Here is an 18,138-nt window from a genome sequence, read left to right on the forward strand (position 1 = left end):
AGGGATCTCAAGAAGGTGTGTTCCATAAAGAAGGTCCAGCAATGTTCAGCAGCCTGCTTTTTTTGTTGTTCTTTCTCATAGAATAACTAAGTGAGAATGAGCTGGACTACATAAAGGACAGTGCTGGATTTTCTGTTGAAGGTAACCTGAACCTGCTCCCCGCCCTCCCAATTGGCCTGATGAGTGGCGCACAGAGTTGTGTAGGAATTCCATCTCTCTATAGGGAGCCCGTGTAGGGATTGAAGTGCAAGAGTGTGTGATGATCGCTTGGTTTCAGGCACAAAATCAACCTAGTAGTCTTATTTTGGGAGGTTCCGTGTTCTTTCATCGACAGGGATTCTAACACTTGCTGTTTCAACATGCAAAAAAGAATAACGAAAAGGTTCATCGAATTTCCACCCTCCAAACCCCTCATCAACCACCCCTTTTTAACTATTCCCGCCCCCCACCAACCCCTAATCTGCCCTTTGCCACACCCCCAGACCCCCCAAAAAAATCTATGTATTCTTTTCATTATTCTTTCCACATTGAAACAGCAGGAGTTAGAAAGCCTGACGATAAAAGAATGTTGTATCATTTTGGATTACTAGTGAACCAGTTTTTTAGGGAGAACCAAGTATAAACTGTTGCAAAAGTCAATATGAAGAGGACCATAGACCTCGTCACCTCCACTTTGAGAAATTTAGCATAGGAAGGATGTGTTTTCAGCAAATCAAATGTCCAGTTTGATTTCTTCGTGAGGGCACATGGATCAGTGTTCGACCCAAGTCAAAAGATTTGCAGCAGAATTTACCGTAGTCTATTTCACGGCAAATATATTTGACCTTTGGGCAAACAACCCAAATCCCTGTCCCGGCAGCAGCCCTATTCCAAACCCCCCTCCCCTACTTACCTTTTTCGCCTGCCACCAGTGCTCTTGCTATACCAATGCCGTGTCAGTTCCGTCCCTCCAACGCGAGTCGGAGCCGACGCCGACGCCGCAGGGTCCCTTTTTCTTTTTTTTAGTCCCCCGCTTTCAATTTCTGGAAGCGGGGGACACCCCTATAACTCCGAAAGCCCATTATACTGAACATGGGGAGCAGGTAACACCTGCGCAACACCCGCTCCTCATGTTCGCAGCCAAATCGTCCATGCAGACAAAAATAATCGGACAGGGGGTAACATGCCAAAGGGATGGGAGAGCAGTAGATCTCGATTTATGCAGCGTTGAGGCACAGGCGATTGTCATTCATCCAGTCATTGATAATGTAAAGATGGAGATGTGTTTTGGGCAGAATTTCACAGATTGAAAGCAACCTGGTATCATTTTCATGCGTCTGGAAGGAAGTGGGGTTGTGAGCAATGAGGTATGCAAGTAGCTTTAGAAAGATATTAAAAAGTTATGGAGAAATTACAGGATTGGGGTGCTCCACAAGTTACGACAGTCTATAGAGGAATTGTCCAGGCTTCACTTGCAGCTCCAATTATGGAGCAAGGGAGCAATCCACTGAAGTTTCTGACCACTGATGCCCAAATATGACTTAAGGTGTGAGGGAAATGGTTCACAGTGAACAGAGGATAGCACAGGGGCAACATGCTGGTCTTGGAGGAAAGACCATGCAGAGCAAAAGAGGTTCGAGTCCCAGATCTATGCTTAGAAACTGAACGGTATTAGGTGCGTTATAAAAAAAACTATTTAAAAAAACAAATAAATACTGTTGATGGGTCAAGAAATATGAGGTTGCTGGGGTACAGATTGGCTCAAGCGAGCGCTTGATCCAATCTCCCATTACGAATAGGGCAGATTCTGACCCCCCTAGTAGGCTGAAAGTCATGTTGATGGGTCAAGCAATACATTTAGTCTCACTATAGCAGAAGAGCTAGTCATATGCCATTTGCATTGCTACGTCAAAGCGCACTGTGAGATCCAATAAACAGATCAAAGTACAATGACATGTATCAACAGCCTCCTACAGGGTAACTGCATTGCAGAATGGCCTCAGCTTTAGTCATTCTGAAATATCCCGAAAACCAACGCCAAACGTCATCCTGACCTATACTTGTGCAGACAGCCCCACCCCATAGCTACCTTCTGGCAGATCATCTTCTGGAAGGCTACATCTTCTAAAAGGCGCAGATGTAGCCTCTACCTATTTCAGCAGGTACTGGTAATGGGCCAGGAGGATAGCTCAGGGGCAACGGGCTCGCCTTGGAAGCAAGACTACGCGGGGCAACACAGGTTCGATCCCCGGGTCCGCACTTAGAAACCTCTGGGTATTAAGCACGTTATAAATAACCAATTACAATCCTCTCGTCTGCCAGGAACTTCCACATCTGATACCACCTGCTTCTCCCTCGTTGCTCTACTTAATTTGCCAGGAACCATGACATGATACAGAGGACTTTGTTCAGGCTAGGCTAGGCCGTAGCTTTTTGTTCTGTGAAAACTTTGCAAAGTCCTCAGCAAACCTTGGAGACCGCATTGTCAGGAATGGCCAAACACGGGGCTGTTTAAATCATTGGTGTTTTGGGATTAGCGGTCATAGATGATGCAGTGTCTGTCAACATTAGTATCCGGGTACTCTTCTGATTTGCATTTTTCATCACTCATTTTCTAGAGCCAAGAGACCCCTTTGTGAGTGCTCTGTAAAATAAATTGATTTCTTTTAGTTCTGTAGTTTATCATGGTGCAGTGAGGTCTCTTGTTCACATAGTTGCTTGAAAGTCACAGGATGTACTATGTCAACTCTCCCCATATTAACACCAGACTTAAACCCTTTTACTAGACAGTCAGGCAATCACATTTCAGGAGAAAAGTGAACTGCAGTTTCCAAACCCTGATAGAAATCCATTGTAAAGAGTTACTGCTGACATCAAGGCTTAACAAATGAGACTTCAGTAGGTGAAGAAAAAACATTACATTATGTTGAATAAATAAATTATCTTCACAAACAAGGTTTACGATGAGTTGTGTACAGGATGAAGAAATAAAAGGCAGAGAATCTAATCATGCAGCTCTGGGAAATTATCAGAATGAGCACAAAATAGTGCGGAGTAGTGGTCTGGTTCAGGTCATAATGTGAGCCTAAAAGATAGGGTAGCATTTTGTTTTAAAGACACTACATTTTTATTTGAATTTTTTTAAAGCCTGTGTTTGGACTTGTGCGAATTATTGCCTTTATTTTAAATAGCTTGCAGAGAAGTGTGTCCAAGCTGCTTTCTGACCCAATTTATTAATTTGCTAGCTTCTAATCTGGCAGATGACCACTGATGGGGAGTTTTGTCAAATATCAGTGAGCAGATGCTCTTCTGTCCATCTTTAAATGTCTGCACCATCATCTTTCTCGTTCACAACATCTACTCGTATTGTTGAGGGCCCATACAAAATCTCATCCACGGTAACCATCATGAGCCACCATTTATCTATTTGAAAAGTTACCTGAAGTAATCCCCCTACAAGTCAAATCAAATGCTATCGTAAGCAAAGCATTCAAAATGTAATGCCACACAACCTAGCCCAAGCGCTGTTGACTAACCTACCGAGTCACCAACACTGAGCTATAGGGCACAGGAGTGCTGCACAAGATGTATAAAGGGTGAAGATTGGCGGTTTCACTTCTCTTTTTGGCAAAAACTTCTCCTTGACTCTAAATTAAATACTTTTGTCTTGTAATCATAATGGCTTGGATTAGGGGTTAAAGGGTTGACTGCGTCCAAAGTGGAAAGGGAGTGAATTTAACAATTGCCATAATTAACTATCAACACAGTATGAAGTAAAGGTCACTTATCTGCAGAGTAATCAACAATAGAGAGTGTAATTGCAACATTATAAGTGACCCAATTTAAAAATCAAACCATTCCTTCAAAATGTTTCAGATTTCTTCTTTTATACTAAATGAAAACGTAAAGCACTTTTGCTGTTGCATACCAATTAGACTACATTTTAAAGGAGGTGTACAGTACATTTGGAGGAATGGTATTAAGCCAAGCCTTAGGGAGGTCAAGAACATTTCACTGGATATCAGTTTCCTGCATTAGTAGAAATCAAACCACGAAAACGAGCCCTCTACGCAACCGGATACCAACATAAGATACAACACCATGTGCCGATTAAGTTGAAATGCAAAATTGCCCCAAAACACAAGCATTAAAACGACAAGCCACCCTGCAAGCAGGATAGCTGTGAGTCGTGCCACTTCCTATAAAGGGCATAAGGTGAAAGCACGAACCTCAATACAAAACTATGTACTGCCAGACACATGGAACTTTAGTAATGAAAACTGCCCAAATAACAGTAAGGCATAAAATAACCAGCAGAATCTCCCAGCTCCCCAAGACTTGGCTTTATCTTAAGGTAAAATAAAACTACAACTACACACTTTTTTGCCCATGATGTCGTGAAAATGCATGTTGACAGCCTGGTCCACTGATTGTTCGTCCTCGAAAGTTATAAATCCAAAACCTAGCCAACGACGAAGAGTGAATCAAGGTAGCAGGGTGTTGTGACACAAAACAGGATGATGAACAGTATCAGGGGCAGAACCAAGGGTTCAGCTGCTGGTTTCAGATAAGCTAGGTTGCTAGAAGAAAATGGAATAGCAATTTATCAGTTCCAAGAACATGGTTGGAAATGCACTGAATTTTGGCAACTTTACACAATTTGTTGACTTCCTTTTTTGGATAAAGTATAGGATTTCATGTTTACAGTTAAGGGCTAAACAATGAAATGGTCCAAACTCAGAACAAAACAACACCCATAAAAAGGATGAGTCTAATCACATATGACACTGCTGAAAGCAGGCTACTAACTGAACACAGAACTTTCAACCAATTATTCCACATTAATCTGGAAGCTTTAAAAATAAAATTCCAAAATCCAGCAATGACAAATTACTCACCCAATATTCCAAAGGATACTTTCCTGGCTACGCCACAAGGCAGTTGGTTTTCCCATATATAAACATCCACCTGTACCCCATCCTCCAGCACATCCAGTAAATCTTATATACTAGTCTATGGAGGCTTTTGGACAACAAAGACTACTTCCACCTTACCACCAGCGGATCTCTCACACAGACACCAGTGCCAATCCCTTTTTAAAGGTTCTGGTGTAAAGCTTAAAGAAAGGTTTTAAATATGGCACCTAACGGGCAATTGCCTAGACATAAAGTGGATGGCTCTGCTCACTCAGGCCCATTCCGTACCCTCCGTACAGATCAGTCTATTCTGCACTTTTCAGATGCATCTGTGTTATGGCCACAGGGGTGGAAGAAGGATGGGTTGTATAACAAAATGGGTAAAAGGGCGAAGAATAATTGTATGGACGCAATTAGTCATTTCAATGTAATGCACCGTAGACATTTCAAGCCGATCAGTTGGAAGATAACCAAGCATGAATTATAGATTAATTGCAGCCAGGCAGCAGACTCCCAGCATACAATGAACTCAAACATAATGACCCTTGGAACTAATGAACAGATCACTGCTTATAGTGTTGAGGCTTAGCATTGGTGTCAGCGGTTCAGATGATATTAATGGGTGCTTATCTTTGTAAAGCAACAGATGCAGCTTCGGTTGCGGCTGTGTCATCATAATTACCTCTTTGAAGAGAAATGGGTTCGGCTACAACCAACTAAGGTGCTATTGAGGTATTTGCCGCTTCTTTTCCATTGACATGACTCACATATGTAAAAAACAAACTTAAGGTAGGAACCATCAGAAGACTAGATCTGTCTATGCAAGAGAAGAGGTCTCTAAGGATCAGGATTACGAAGAGTCCATTCAGCATCAGAGGGTTTTGAAAAAACATGGGTGGAAATCATTTTGTTTAATGAAAAACAGTTGACAAAAATTAAGTTCTGCTTCTAAAAACATGTTCCCTTATACAGAAATGGTGAATAACTACTCAGTAAGAAGCCTACTACCTACCCTCAATTTATTGTAGAAGAAAACATCACTGCTACAGCATCAGTCTGTCACCCAACTAACTTGTCAAAGGATGCCTTAGGTTTGAAAGGTTGAATACCGCTTTCAAATCCCACAGAAGACGATAGTTCCTGATGAAGTCACCTATCGGAGAGCACTTTAAAATGCCTTCAAACAACCATGATTTGTAAGAACTAATATTGATCTGAAGAATTTTTATATACCCCAATAGCAGCCGGGCAGATCTAAAGTATGCACTCAAAATGTGCTAGGAAATAAGGAACATGGTGAGAATAGGTTTTTATAGTAAGTGAATCCATTTTTTGTGGATCAAATGGCAGAATCAAAGCCGGAAAGTGTTACATGGCTACATGAATAAAGCAATGTTTCCCTACCACCCCCATGACAGACTCGAACACTAACAATTCTCAGGCACCAAGTGCTCAAGTTTAGTGGTTATTGGGAGAGATGAAGAATTTGACATACCCCTTTCCAGCCTGCCTGAAAAGTGCAGTCTAGAATGGGGATCAGTTAAACTAGGTCCAAAAACAAATTTGACTGGGAAAAAAACTAAAACAACTCCCAAGATCATTCTGCAAATTGATATTCTCTCTAGTTTGATCATTAGTTTGTGAGAAAAAGAAAGAGGCAGAAAGTAGCATAGGAACTTCTTCTGGTGAAGGAGAGCATCCCCTTAGGGAGCACTGCTCACTCCCAAACCAAACGATTTCAGACTCATGGTTTGAGGGAGTTGTTTTAGGTCTATAGACAGAATTCATTTGTAAAGATTGATTAGGTTACTTTGGAGCGCAGCGTGGAATCAAAGAGTTGAACATAATCTGTTCAATCTATATGTGTTATTTGTTCTGTAAAGTCGTTTGCTGCAAAGGAAATCCCATTCTGAAAATGCCAAGAGCACAAAGCAATCACCAAGAGTCAAAGGCTGCCACCGTGTTTGCAGATATCAAGCACTGCTGTGATATCAAGAACCGCTGAACTGCCACTACAGTGACAATTCCTATCAGGATTAAGAATAATTTGAGCTAAGAAATATTTAAGTGCATGGCCATGTCTTGATGGAACCACAGCCTATTCCTTGAGTGACCCTAAGGAGACCTCACAATCTTATACTGAGAAACCTAATGTGAAGGAGACTCTTGGAGCAGTGTTGAAGCTTTATGAGGAATGAATTTTGAAAATATGCTTTATTTTGCCTTCTTTCTATTTCTTCTGCATTGTTTCCACTCATGTTGGATACCTTCTGTTGCAAAATGAGTATGTGTAATGGAGGGAAGAACACGAGATCCAAGGTGAAAATGCCAGCAAATGGAGCTGTATCCGTGTGAATTAATTTAATACCCAAACATGTTGTTTCTTTTCACAAGCCACGAGGTGGAGAACACACCCGTCCTGCAGGGTCAGCAAATTGTGAGACTGAAAAGGAAGTCGTTGTGATTTCACTGGTGAGGGAGCATCCTTGAAGCAACAGGAGGGCTGGATGTCCTCATACAGCAGGTATCTCTGATGTTGGAATGTTGTCTCTGTTCTGCAGTATGACATGGAGGGGGTTTAACCAACTTGGGTTTACTTTTCTTAAAGATTAACTAATTTCAATGTTTGTCAGCTCATCAATACTCTGATGTATTAATATATTGAATCCCCTACGATTCCACAAGTGGTTAATGAGTATTTGTTGGGCATTTGGCTTTAAACCCATCAAGTACAGGCAAGATGATCTACTTGCATAAATGGCATGGACAAGGTCCGTCCACCAAGGCGGCTGAAGCAATGACAGTATGGTCATAAACTACATATTTCTGAAGGTTTCTTGCTTTTTGTACTGAAGAACATGTGATATGAGATCGGAAGTGGTACACCAGGAAATCACATGAAAATGAAAACGGTATGGCAACAGTTTGAAATGCCTTAAAAACACAGATGGAATGAATAATTCCGAGTAGAAACAAGGACTAATATATGCTTGATAATTCATGTACATGTTTATGTATTCGGCCATGATAATTACAAAATAAACCTTTAAATGCTAAATTGGAGCAAGGCACAAGCAATGTAACAGAGTTGCAACTGCAAGGAGGTAACTGCAGTTTTGAAATTAGAATAACAACATGTTCAAGTTGTTCACCATATCCATTCAACTAGCTGAAATTAAAAATAGTAAAATATGCAGCTGATCCATGATAAATAACTGGGAGGGGGAAGAATTCTAAAAAGATTTGCTCATTTTTATTTTGCCTGGGAACAGGAACTTCGGGGAGCACAATATTTAAAAACATACGTAAGAAAAGCCATTTGAAAAGTGCTTAAAGAATAGTAGTGCTTACAAAGAAATAAAAGTGACATTTGTCCACCCATTAGGAGCTGGAGCACGAGGCGTGAGAGCCTGAACCTGAAAGCGGCAAGATGATTAATTACTAATTGTAAAACTGCTTTTAGCATAAGAGAACTAAGCTAATCGATCACACACAAAAGAGAAAATACAAAAAGATTTTAAAAAAGTAGAGAAAGCATAATGCTCATAGGAATAGCTTCCCAGGAGGCAGCATACATCTAATGGTGAGCTAGCTGTGGACAAGTGGGTGGAGCCTAAGAGTGGGCAGAGCCATCGATTAACAGGCTTCTAGGCTAGTGCTTAAGATCTTAAAGTACGAAGGACCATCCAATATGCAGCAACCCAAACCTTCCCATATGTAGCACTGAAGGGCTAAAATGTACAAATATGTCGTCAACCCCTCAGATTCACACCAAACATCAACCCAAGGATAAAACTACCGAGCATACCAAGCCACCACATCCTGTTTCTCCCTTAACTAGTAAATACTTTAGAGTGTACAGTTTAAATTAAATCAATTTCAACCAAGGTCTGCAACAATCCTTTAAAGCAAATCCGATCTGCGAGAACAAAATCAGAATTGTAGAATATGTAATTAATTTGAAAAAAAAATGCTTTTCTGAAACCTTGAGCTTCCCCCTTAGTTGGCATTTGACTTTTCAACTAATACAGACAGCAGCCGCGTTAAACAGAAATACAATAACCATCACAGTCAATGACTCTCTAAGCTTACCCAACTGCGTTGGGTAAGCTCAAAGAGGCCTATTGTGGAGAATGTTATAAATTAGATACACAGATACAGGCCAACATTGATTTCGCAGGTCAAATTCTGCTGTAGGAAGCATGAGCAAAAGGCAGAAATACAATAGAACAAAAGCTAAATATTGTATTCAATTCCCACACTGAAAAGAAGTATAAACGAAGTTTTGTATTTCTGTAATGAAGGCCACTGCCAAATAAGGGCATAGAACTTCATCACAATATATTTGTCTGGAATAGAATGACTAGGCAGATAAAGCAAGTACATTGCACTTGGAGAATCCCGATGAGTTTTACAGCAGTCTACCCTGTCCTAATGTATTATTTTTCTGTGAACAACAGGGTGTCCTAGTCCAGCCAGGTAATAAACTCCAATTTGAGGGAGGAGACCTTTATCAAAAAGCTTGAACCGCCAGAGTCTGACTGCAGAGCATGCCACAGAAATCTTGCTCCACCTGGAACTTCACATGATCACCACCATGGGCCAGCGTTGTACAGCACCACTTAAACAGTTCTGCATTGCTCACTGGCTAATGGTGAGGACAGTGAAACATTTCTATCATGTGCCCTGATTGGAGTGGGAAGTAATGGATTACAAACGTCCCCTGTGGTCAGCGTCCAGATACTAGATTTCATTACACTTTAAATCTATTAATAAACAGGAGACATATACAAATAGTGTCACTGGTCTTTTCAGACAAACACAAATCGCTGTGGTCACATTCCCTGTTCAAGTGCATCTGGGGTACACAGAACAACAACTGTGGAACGACTCGTTAAGAAAAAGTCTAATTAGTAAATGCACAAACAGGGCTCATATATCTGTTTGAATAACCGGTCTGATTAGGGAATCAAAACTCCTGGGAGCTATTTAGCTTAGACCCGGGTCAGATTGAAACCAAACAGAAACCAGGATCTACTTTCAACTCCCCAGGCGAACTGGTGCCATACACACACAGAACTATGACATTAAATTTACGTCTGAACATATATAAAGTGCAATTAGAAGATTTAGAAGACATTTGAAGCAGATCAGGTCATATATAACAGATGAACAAAATTACTTACCTTAAATGTAATATTCTTTCTGATTGATTAGTCTTTCCCCCACAGATTCACCATTTTAGAAATATCCTGCAAGCATAAGACTAGCTTTGGAAGAAAGTTCAGCCACCAGGGGGCGCACTGAGGCTCCATGTCGGCCCTGCTTTGTATTTGTTGGTGCCCTCGACTATGGATGGGATAGACACAGAAATTCCTAAAAACCTACTTTTTGCAAATTTTTCCCTGCACTCTAAGGCTGAGGGACTGCAGAACTGCAACAGGTCCAATCCTTCCCAATGATGGACAGGATGAGGCGGTGATAACCAATATGTGGGAGAAAGGAATAAGCCATCAGAAAAGGCAGTGCTAAACGTAAACGTTTTTTCTAATGGATGCCTTTCTCCCATAAATTTCTCATTTTAGAAGACTCCCAAAGCAGTATAGAATCTGGAGGTGGGAGGAGAGCTAGCCACTAGAGCACTGTTAAGACCAAAGCCAAGCATCCAGACCGAATATGGAATCCAGTCAGTAATGAAGCCTACATAGCTGCCTGACAGATGTCCAAAACAGGACTACCTCTTTGCAAATCAGAGGACTCTGGTAGAATGAGCCCTAAGACCTGCAGACCTTGTTGCTCAGATTGCTTCATTCTACCTGGACATGGGTCCGTGTGGTAATAATCCTTGAGCTAGCAAAGGCTGCCCTTCCAGATGGCCGTTATCTAAAAGAACTAAGTCCACTTGGCGAAAAAAAAACATCTCCTCCATGAATGGATAAAGCAAATGCAAGAAAATCAGAAAGGGGGGTGGTGTGGCGGAGATTGAGCGCAGCAACGAGATGTAGTCGCAGGCTCCTAAAGCTGCACACAGCCCGATGCCATTATCCTGATCGTTACCTTTTTTCTGAAAATCTCCACTAGCATGAACAGCTGAAGCAGTAGGCAATGTGTCCGTGAAGAGTGTCTGCCGCCGAAGAATCTGTCAGTGAAGGTCTCGGGTCACAGCAACATGTTAGGACAAGCGCTGTGCTCGACGTACTGGAGGAGAACCTGACGCAGACACGAAAGAGGAGCTGTGACTGTGCCAAAGTCCCACGGGGCGGACGTCAGATAGATCAGCAGTGTTAAGGGCCATGGTCCCCCTCATGAGCAAGTGGGGGCTGGGTTATAGCCAGCCAGCAGCTTGGACACAGGTTCAGTCACTGGTTTCAAGGACATCAATGGAACTTTATGCACGGATGATGGGTCTGAGATTGTGCATGGCACCAAGACACTGGTGTGGTATGGCCCGGCGGGCATTTGGAGGAGCGGGCACCCACTCCTGGATCGGATCTGGGTCAGGTGGTGGTGGCATGCTCATACTTGACCCCTGCTTTTGAATTGCGGCCACTTGATCCCTCAGGCAGCCTGAGCCCCTGCAAGAGTTTCATCACATGGTGAAGACATGGTGAAGGATAAACCACATAAGCACATTGTAAAGAAAAATCGAGGCCTATACACATACTTACCTGTCCCACAGGGTCCACCCAAGGAGGTTCAGGGGGGAGGCTCGGGGAAATCTCAATTCATCTGGATTCCTTACATACAAGATATTTTGCGTGCTATAAGTGACAATAAGCCGAGAATGGAAAACAAGATGGATAACCTGGAGACCGATGTCTGCCTCCTCCGGCAAGAACTCCATAAGATCTCATGGGCAAGGGTTGAACCATGGTCTCGAAAGTGGAGGATGCCTTTATGCAGTCCGCAAACAAACAAAAGATTCTGTGCCGTTTACTAAAACTTGGACAACGTGAGGTATGGAGGAGCACGTCCCAAAAGATCAGCGGGTCCCCCTGCTGAACTTTTCTTGGAATCCTGGTTTAAAACCCAGGTCGGGCATAGTGGAGTTTCAATTGAGAGGGCGCCCCGAGTGCCAGCTACGCCCCTGCCACTTGGGGCCTAAACAACAGCGATAGTGGCAAACATCCTCAACAAATGCAAACATGATGCGATCTTTCAGGTGGCCAACCAAACCGGGCACCTGGAATGGCAGAGAGCCATGGTCACAATCTTTCCTGATTTTACCTTGGCGTTGATAAAGAAGAGGCAATAGTTAAATCCGCCCCCGCCCCTTGGCATGGCCATGTCGCTGGCCCACTCACAATAATTAGAAGGGTTGACACTTGCAGAGATGGGAACAGCTTATACATTTCAGTACCATGCGATTTAGCTTAAAATATCAGGACTAAGCAACTACGCAATCTGCAACTGCACATAACTTACAATCCTCACATGTGTCTTAAATCCAAATTGGAATTTTTGACAGAGAGGGGGTGCGGTTTGAGAGCATATGACAAGGGATAAGGAGCAGCAGTTTGAATCAGCAGAAGGGAAAACATTGCAAAGAAACGAGAACTGAGGCATACACTAATCAAAAGAACGAAGCCTGGCAAATCAAACGAGAGACTGGGAAGCAGTATGCATAATGGATGGAAACATTATTGCTGTGGTATCCAGGGATATTACCGTATAGGTAATAACGAAAACACAATTTAACAAATCATTATTTCCCAAAAAATACTGAATTTTTATTAAATATTTAAATATATATATGGGGAAGGTGGGGTAACGGGTTAAACGGATGGGGGGGGTTGGGCGGGTTATAAACAAAGGGAAATAAAGGACTTGGGTCGCTCACAAATTTTAAAATATCGTTGATATCACATGGAACCTATTGCCGTAGGTTGCTTAGGCATGATAACGAAAAGAAGCAGTATAAGAATGTATATTATTAGAGGGAAGGATGTTTAATGAGGCATTAGGAGATTGAATACACTGTGATAAAGCAAAGGGAAGGATTGCCGTGAACAGAAGACTAGAAATGACAATCATAATAGTATGGCACATTGACAAAGCGTATAAGGAAAGCATGAGAGAGGAATGGAAGTAGTGCATGCTAGTAGAAAATGCAATGATCACAATGGCAAGAAATCCTAAGTGAAAAAGCAAAGGTTATATAAAACAATAGTTCTTTAGTGAGTGCATCCTCCCCACCTTTTTAAGATTATGAACATTGCTTGCAATTAGGCTGCACGCAGAAAAGAGATTGAATTAAAAAAAAAAAGAAAAAAACTATTATTCCATTCAAAAACAAAGAACTGCAAAGGAGTATGCAGGGGGAAAAATTAGTCTTACTAATCTTTAGGAGGTCATTTGAGGGCTAAGAAAAACCTCTGAACCCGGGAAGTCACACTTACCAGATTTAATTTGTGACAAAGGCCACTCTACCCTTCAACCTCAGTGAAGAGGGATGAAAATTAATTTTGGAAAGACATCCTTGTAAGGAAGGGAACTATTGTTACAAGCAATTACTTCAACAAGGCAAGGAATTCTCCACAGATTGAGAATAATCTGAATGGATTTTTCAGTACCTCCATGGGAAGAGCGTGTTGGAAAGAGTCAACTACACAAAAAGAATACTGACTCTACTGGGGCATCCCGCTTACCTTCCAAGCCTATGCAGCAATATCTACTACAGATATGAACAGATCTCTATGGTATGAATTGTGCGATTTACTGATGTCTTCCAATGGAACACTAGACAATAAAGGCACTGTCACAGTTATATCCTGATCAAATATGCCCTGGGGCATCCTGGAAGTGCTCAGTGTGCTTTGTGGTATCTGAGCTTAATATACATACTTACAGTTGCATCTGCACTCCATGCTCTCCCTCCAACAGAATTCAAAAACTGAAAAGGCTTCAGCCAGTGTTCAGAGATCTTTGCTCAATAGAGGGAAAATGATAAGTTACTCGCCATAGTGACTAACGTACTCGTCCCTTCGAAGGGACGAGAGTCGGAAACTTTTTCACCAGAAAAAACATTCTTCCCCTTTAAATTTAGAGGTGCACAGGGGTGCAGCCCTGAGAGCATGCGCTGCCCTGACTGCGCCCTCCGGCGTCACACCTAAGTCCCCATAGACGCGTCGACAATAGATTAACATTGCCTAATAACACCAGTTTTATTAGGGGGGAGGATGGTGGGACGTATGGAGGAAAGGGGAATAAGGACTAAGCGTACGTTAGTCAATACAGTGAGTAACTTACAATTACTCTTACGTCCCGTCCCCTTTCCTCCATACTGCATGGGCGATTACAGCTGAGTGTAACCCCATGGGGGAGAGGAGACGCTCCTTAAGTAAAAAGGTTTCCAAGAACCACCTGTCTGCAAGCCGCGTCTGATCTAGAACCGGCATCCAGACAGAAGTGCTTGCAGAAAGCCGAAAGGGTGGACCATGTGGCCGCCCTGCTTATGACCTGCCAGGGAACATGCCGCGGGAATGCGATGGCCGTTGCCTTGGCTCTGACTGCGTGGGCGTGCATACTGGCCGGCAGTGGCTTAGGCTATCCTTCGTATGCTTCTTTGATGGCCGAGACCATCCAATGGGCTATGGAGGCCTTGCAGGCACGATATCCTGGTCTTGCTCTGCCGAAGGTGACAAAAAGTACATCCGACTTGCCGGAGCCCTTGGTCGTCTAAGTAGAATTTCAGGGCATGCCTGACATCCAGGCAGTGCAGAACTCTGTGCCTCGTCCTTGGGCTCAGCAAAAAACATAGGCAGTACTATTTCTTCGTTCAAATGGAATGCGGAAGGCACCTTAGGTAGGAATGCTGGGTGTGTCCGCAGGACTACCTTATCCATGTGAAACATAGTATAGGGCTCCGAGGTGACCAGCACCTGGATTTCACTTATCCTGCGAGCCGAGGTGAGGCCGGCTAGTGAGGCCGTCTTAATGGTGACCAGCCTGATGTCTGCAGATGCCATTGGCTCAAATGGTTTGTGCCCCAGGGTACCCAACACTATTTTGAGGTCCCACATTGGGTGTGGCCTTTTGATGGGCGGGTAGTGTCTGGCGAGTCCTGGACCAGCGCATTGATTTCTTCAGTCTGTCTAAACAGCCGACCATCATTAACCGCAATTGCGAAGCCTTCAGGGTACTTTTTGGGCTTTGTCCCTTCAGCTTTAATTTCAGGCTCTATCCCTATTAAGCCTCAGATCAAGAGCTGTGGAAGGCTCGAAACACATGTCAGGCTGTTGCTTGTACTAAACCTTGGACTTTAAAGGCTGTTCTTTCACACAAATCAGTTGGACTCCCGATTTTTATTTTGCTATACTTGGCGCAGTGAAACTGGGACTTGTTTGTGTTGCATTTGTACTTAACCTCAGTGGAATTATACTGGCAGTATATCCACACTACCCAGATACCTGCAGCCTTCACCCTCTTTGTCTAATTTATACTTACAAGCGCCGTGGATCGGTACTTTTTCTGCCAATTTATTCTTTCCTGATCTCTAGATTAGCCTGAGACAGGCTGAGGTGTCCTAGCGTGACCTGCTCAGGAACCACGCTGTAAGGGCTAGTTTCTGTGGTGCAGGGTGAATGACTCTGCCCCTGCTGCTGCGTCAGAAGATGTGCTGGGCCCGTCGGAATGCGAATGGTAGGTCTCTCAGAGTCTCTGAGCATCTCCAAGAACCATGGCCTGGCTGGCCCCCATGGAGCCATCAGAATGACGCTGAGTTGGCGAGACTCCTTGATCTTACATATCACCGTAAGTATCAGCAGGGTGGGCGGGAAGGCGTATGTTGTCATGCCGTTCCACTGAATCTGAAATGCGTCACTCAGGGAGCCGGGGCCCTGCCCCTGTCAGGAGGCAAACTGTTGGCACTTCCTGTTTTCTCAAGAGGAAAAGGGGTCCACCTGGCAGTGCCCCATCTGTTGAAGGTCTCCTGCAGTAAGAGGTCAATTAACTGCCACCTGTAATTGTCCGCTCCCAGCATGCTGAGCCTGTCCGCCTCCAGGTTGGATTCCCCCAGAAGGTGGACGGCCGTGAGGTAGATGTTTTCCAGGGCCCATTCCCACATGCTGACTGCCAGTCTGCACAGTGGAGGAGAACTGGTACCCCCCACCCCTCCCCTGGTTGTTAAGATAGAACATGCTGGTCGAGTTGTCTGTCTGTATGAGGACAACCTTGCCCTCAATAACCGGAAGGAAGGCTCTGAGCGCTAGGCAGATCACCTTCAGTTCCAGCCTATTGATGTGGTACTCCTGCTCCTGCAGGGTACAGGTGCCAAGGACGCAGTGGTTGTCCAGGGTGGCTCCTCATCCCTCGAGAAAGGAGTCCGTAGTGATGGTGACCTGTGGGGTAGGTTGCCGGAATGGCTTACCCGTCTGCAGGTTGCAGTCCCAGGACCACCAAGTGAGGTCCGGGTGAAGAGAAGGAGGAACGATGATCATCTCCGCCTGAAAGCCCAGTTCCTGGTTCCACGATGCCACAAAGTGCAGTTGTATCCTCCTCATCTTGAGTCTCATGTGGGGGACAGCCAATAGTACCACTGCCATGAGACCCAGTAGGTGTTGGTACCACCAGGCTGAATGCACTTCTCTGCTGAGGAAATGCACAGTGGCCCTCTTGATGGCTGTGATCTTGTCCTCTGAAGGAAAAAACTCTCTCTGAGCCGTGTCCCAGATGAGCCCTAAGAAGGTCAGAGTCTGCGTACACTGCAGCTGCGACTTCTTGAGACTGAGCGAAAAGCCCAGATCGTGAAGTGTGTTCATGAGGGCGTGAGAGGTGCGGTGCACCGCTTCTGGAGATGAAGCCCCGACGAGCCAGTCGTCAAGGTACGGATAAAATGTGGTGGTCCTGGGCCCTGAGGAGAGCTGCCACAGTATTCATCAGCCTGGTAAAGACCATGGGGGCCGAGTTGAGGCCAAAGGGAAGCACCTTGTATTGGAAATGGTAGCCCATGATTCTGAATCGTAGAAAAGAACACTGAGGCTGCCAGATCGGGACGTGCAAGTATGCGTCCTTCAGATCCAGGCAGCACATCCAGTTTCCCCTGCACAATGTCTCTGCTGTAAAAACTGGCGTAACCACCTTGAATTTTTGTAGAGGTAGGGAGAGGGTGAAGGTGGAAAGGTCCAGTACAACTCTCAGGCCCGCCTGGTTGTTTTTCTGAATGGCAAAGATCCTGGAGTAGAAGCCAAAGCCTCTGTGGGAGGCTGGGACTTCCTCCACTGCTAGGCTCTCGACAAGCGATCGGATCTCCTCTAAAAGAGTTGCGGTCCCAACCTGTGGGAGTGGAGGGAAAAAGGGAGGAGAGGCTGGGATGGGTAGGTGGTACCCTGTGGATACTACAGAGGGTAATCAGGGGTCCGCAAAATTCTGGCACCAAAACTGTGCATGGAGGGCAAGCCTGCCCCCCCCACTAGAGACACGTGGACCCGGAGGGGCGTGTCATGTCTTCTTTCCCTCTGAGGCTGTTGCGGAGGAGGGGGACTGGAAAAAGCCCTTACTCCCTCCACCGCCCTTTTTTGTTGTTTGTGCCGATATTGGGCTGCCGAACGGTCAGGCTGCCTGGACCTCTGCTCTTGGAAGCCATGGAACCCTTAGTATGTACGCCCCTTGTCCAAGCGCTGCTGTGACTAGGTGTACGTTTTGGGCGTGGTGTTTGTAAGGATGGATAAAGAACTGGCCGTTTGTGAGCTGTTTTTCTTTTTGTTCAGCTCCTCCTCCGTAGCGGAGTGGAAGAGGTCACCCCCTTTGAACTGAAGGTCTAATATGAAATCCTGGACATCCGGGTTGAATTAAGTAGCACAGAGCCAGGCTGTTCTTCTCATGTCCGTGGCAATGCTGATGGCCCAGCCAGAGGTGTGAATGTGGGCCCTGGTGGACTCCATGATGTCTTGTGCCACCATCTTGGCCTCTGCCAATCCCGCCTTGAATCGTGATTGGCTCGGCGCTGGAAGCTCTAAGAGGAAATCAACAAATTTCTCGCCAAAGCCTCTGGTTAACGGCTGCCAGCATGGCATCCGCGTTGGCTTGACGAAGATGTAGGGTCACATTGGAATATAACCTATTTTACTCCTAGTCCATAGTCCTATTTCCTCCATACTTGTGGGACATTCCGTCCTTCGGGGTGGGACCGGAGCACTTTTGTCAAAAAGCATCAAAATTTGAATTTTTTGTCCTTTTATTTTTACGTGGGGTACCGCACGTGGCCATAACCCCGCCCTCCTGAGCTCCGCCCCGTGCATCGCCA

The 18,138-nt window shown here is 44.5% G+C and overlaps 1 protein-coding gene across 6 annotated transcripts in view; it reads right to left on the reverse strand.

Annotated features, from left to right (window-relative positions):
- DAZAP1 (DAZ associated protein 1) overlaps positions 1 to 18,138 on the reverse strand; it is a 1,852,448-nt gene that overhangs the window by 910,278 nt on the left and 924,032 nt on the right. For 5 of the 6 annotated variants that reach the window (XM_069646753.1, XM_069646749.1, XM_069646751.1 and 2 more), the window contains exon 7: positions 4,359 to 4,441. The exons of the other annotated variant lie outside the window; for it this stretch is intronic. In XM_069646753.1, coding sequence (XP_069502854.1) covers positions 4,359 to 4,441 — 83 coding nt within the window. The remainder of the gene's footprint in view (positions 1 to 4,358; positions 4,442 to 18,138) is intronic. 6 annotated transcript variants of the gene reach the window in all.

This window comes from Ambystoma mexicanum, chromosome 1p, assembly GCF_040938575.1.
Source record: "Ambystoma mexicanum isolate Mex_15411 chromosome 1p, UKY_AmexF1_1, whole genome shotgun sequence".
Taxonomy (NCBI): Eukaryota; Metazoa; Chordata; class Amphibia; order Caudata; family Ambystomatidae; genus Ambystoma; species Ambystoma mexicanum.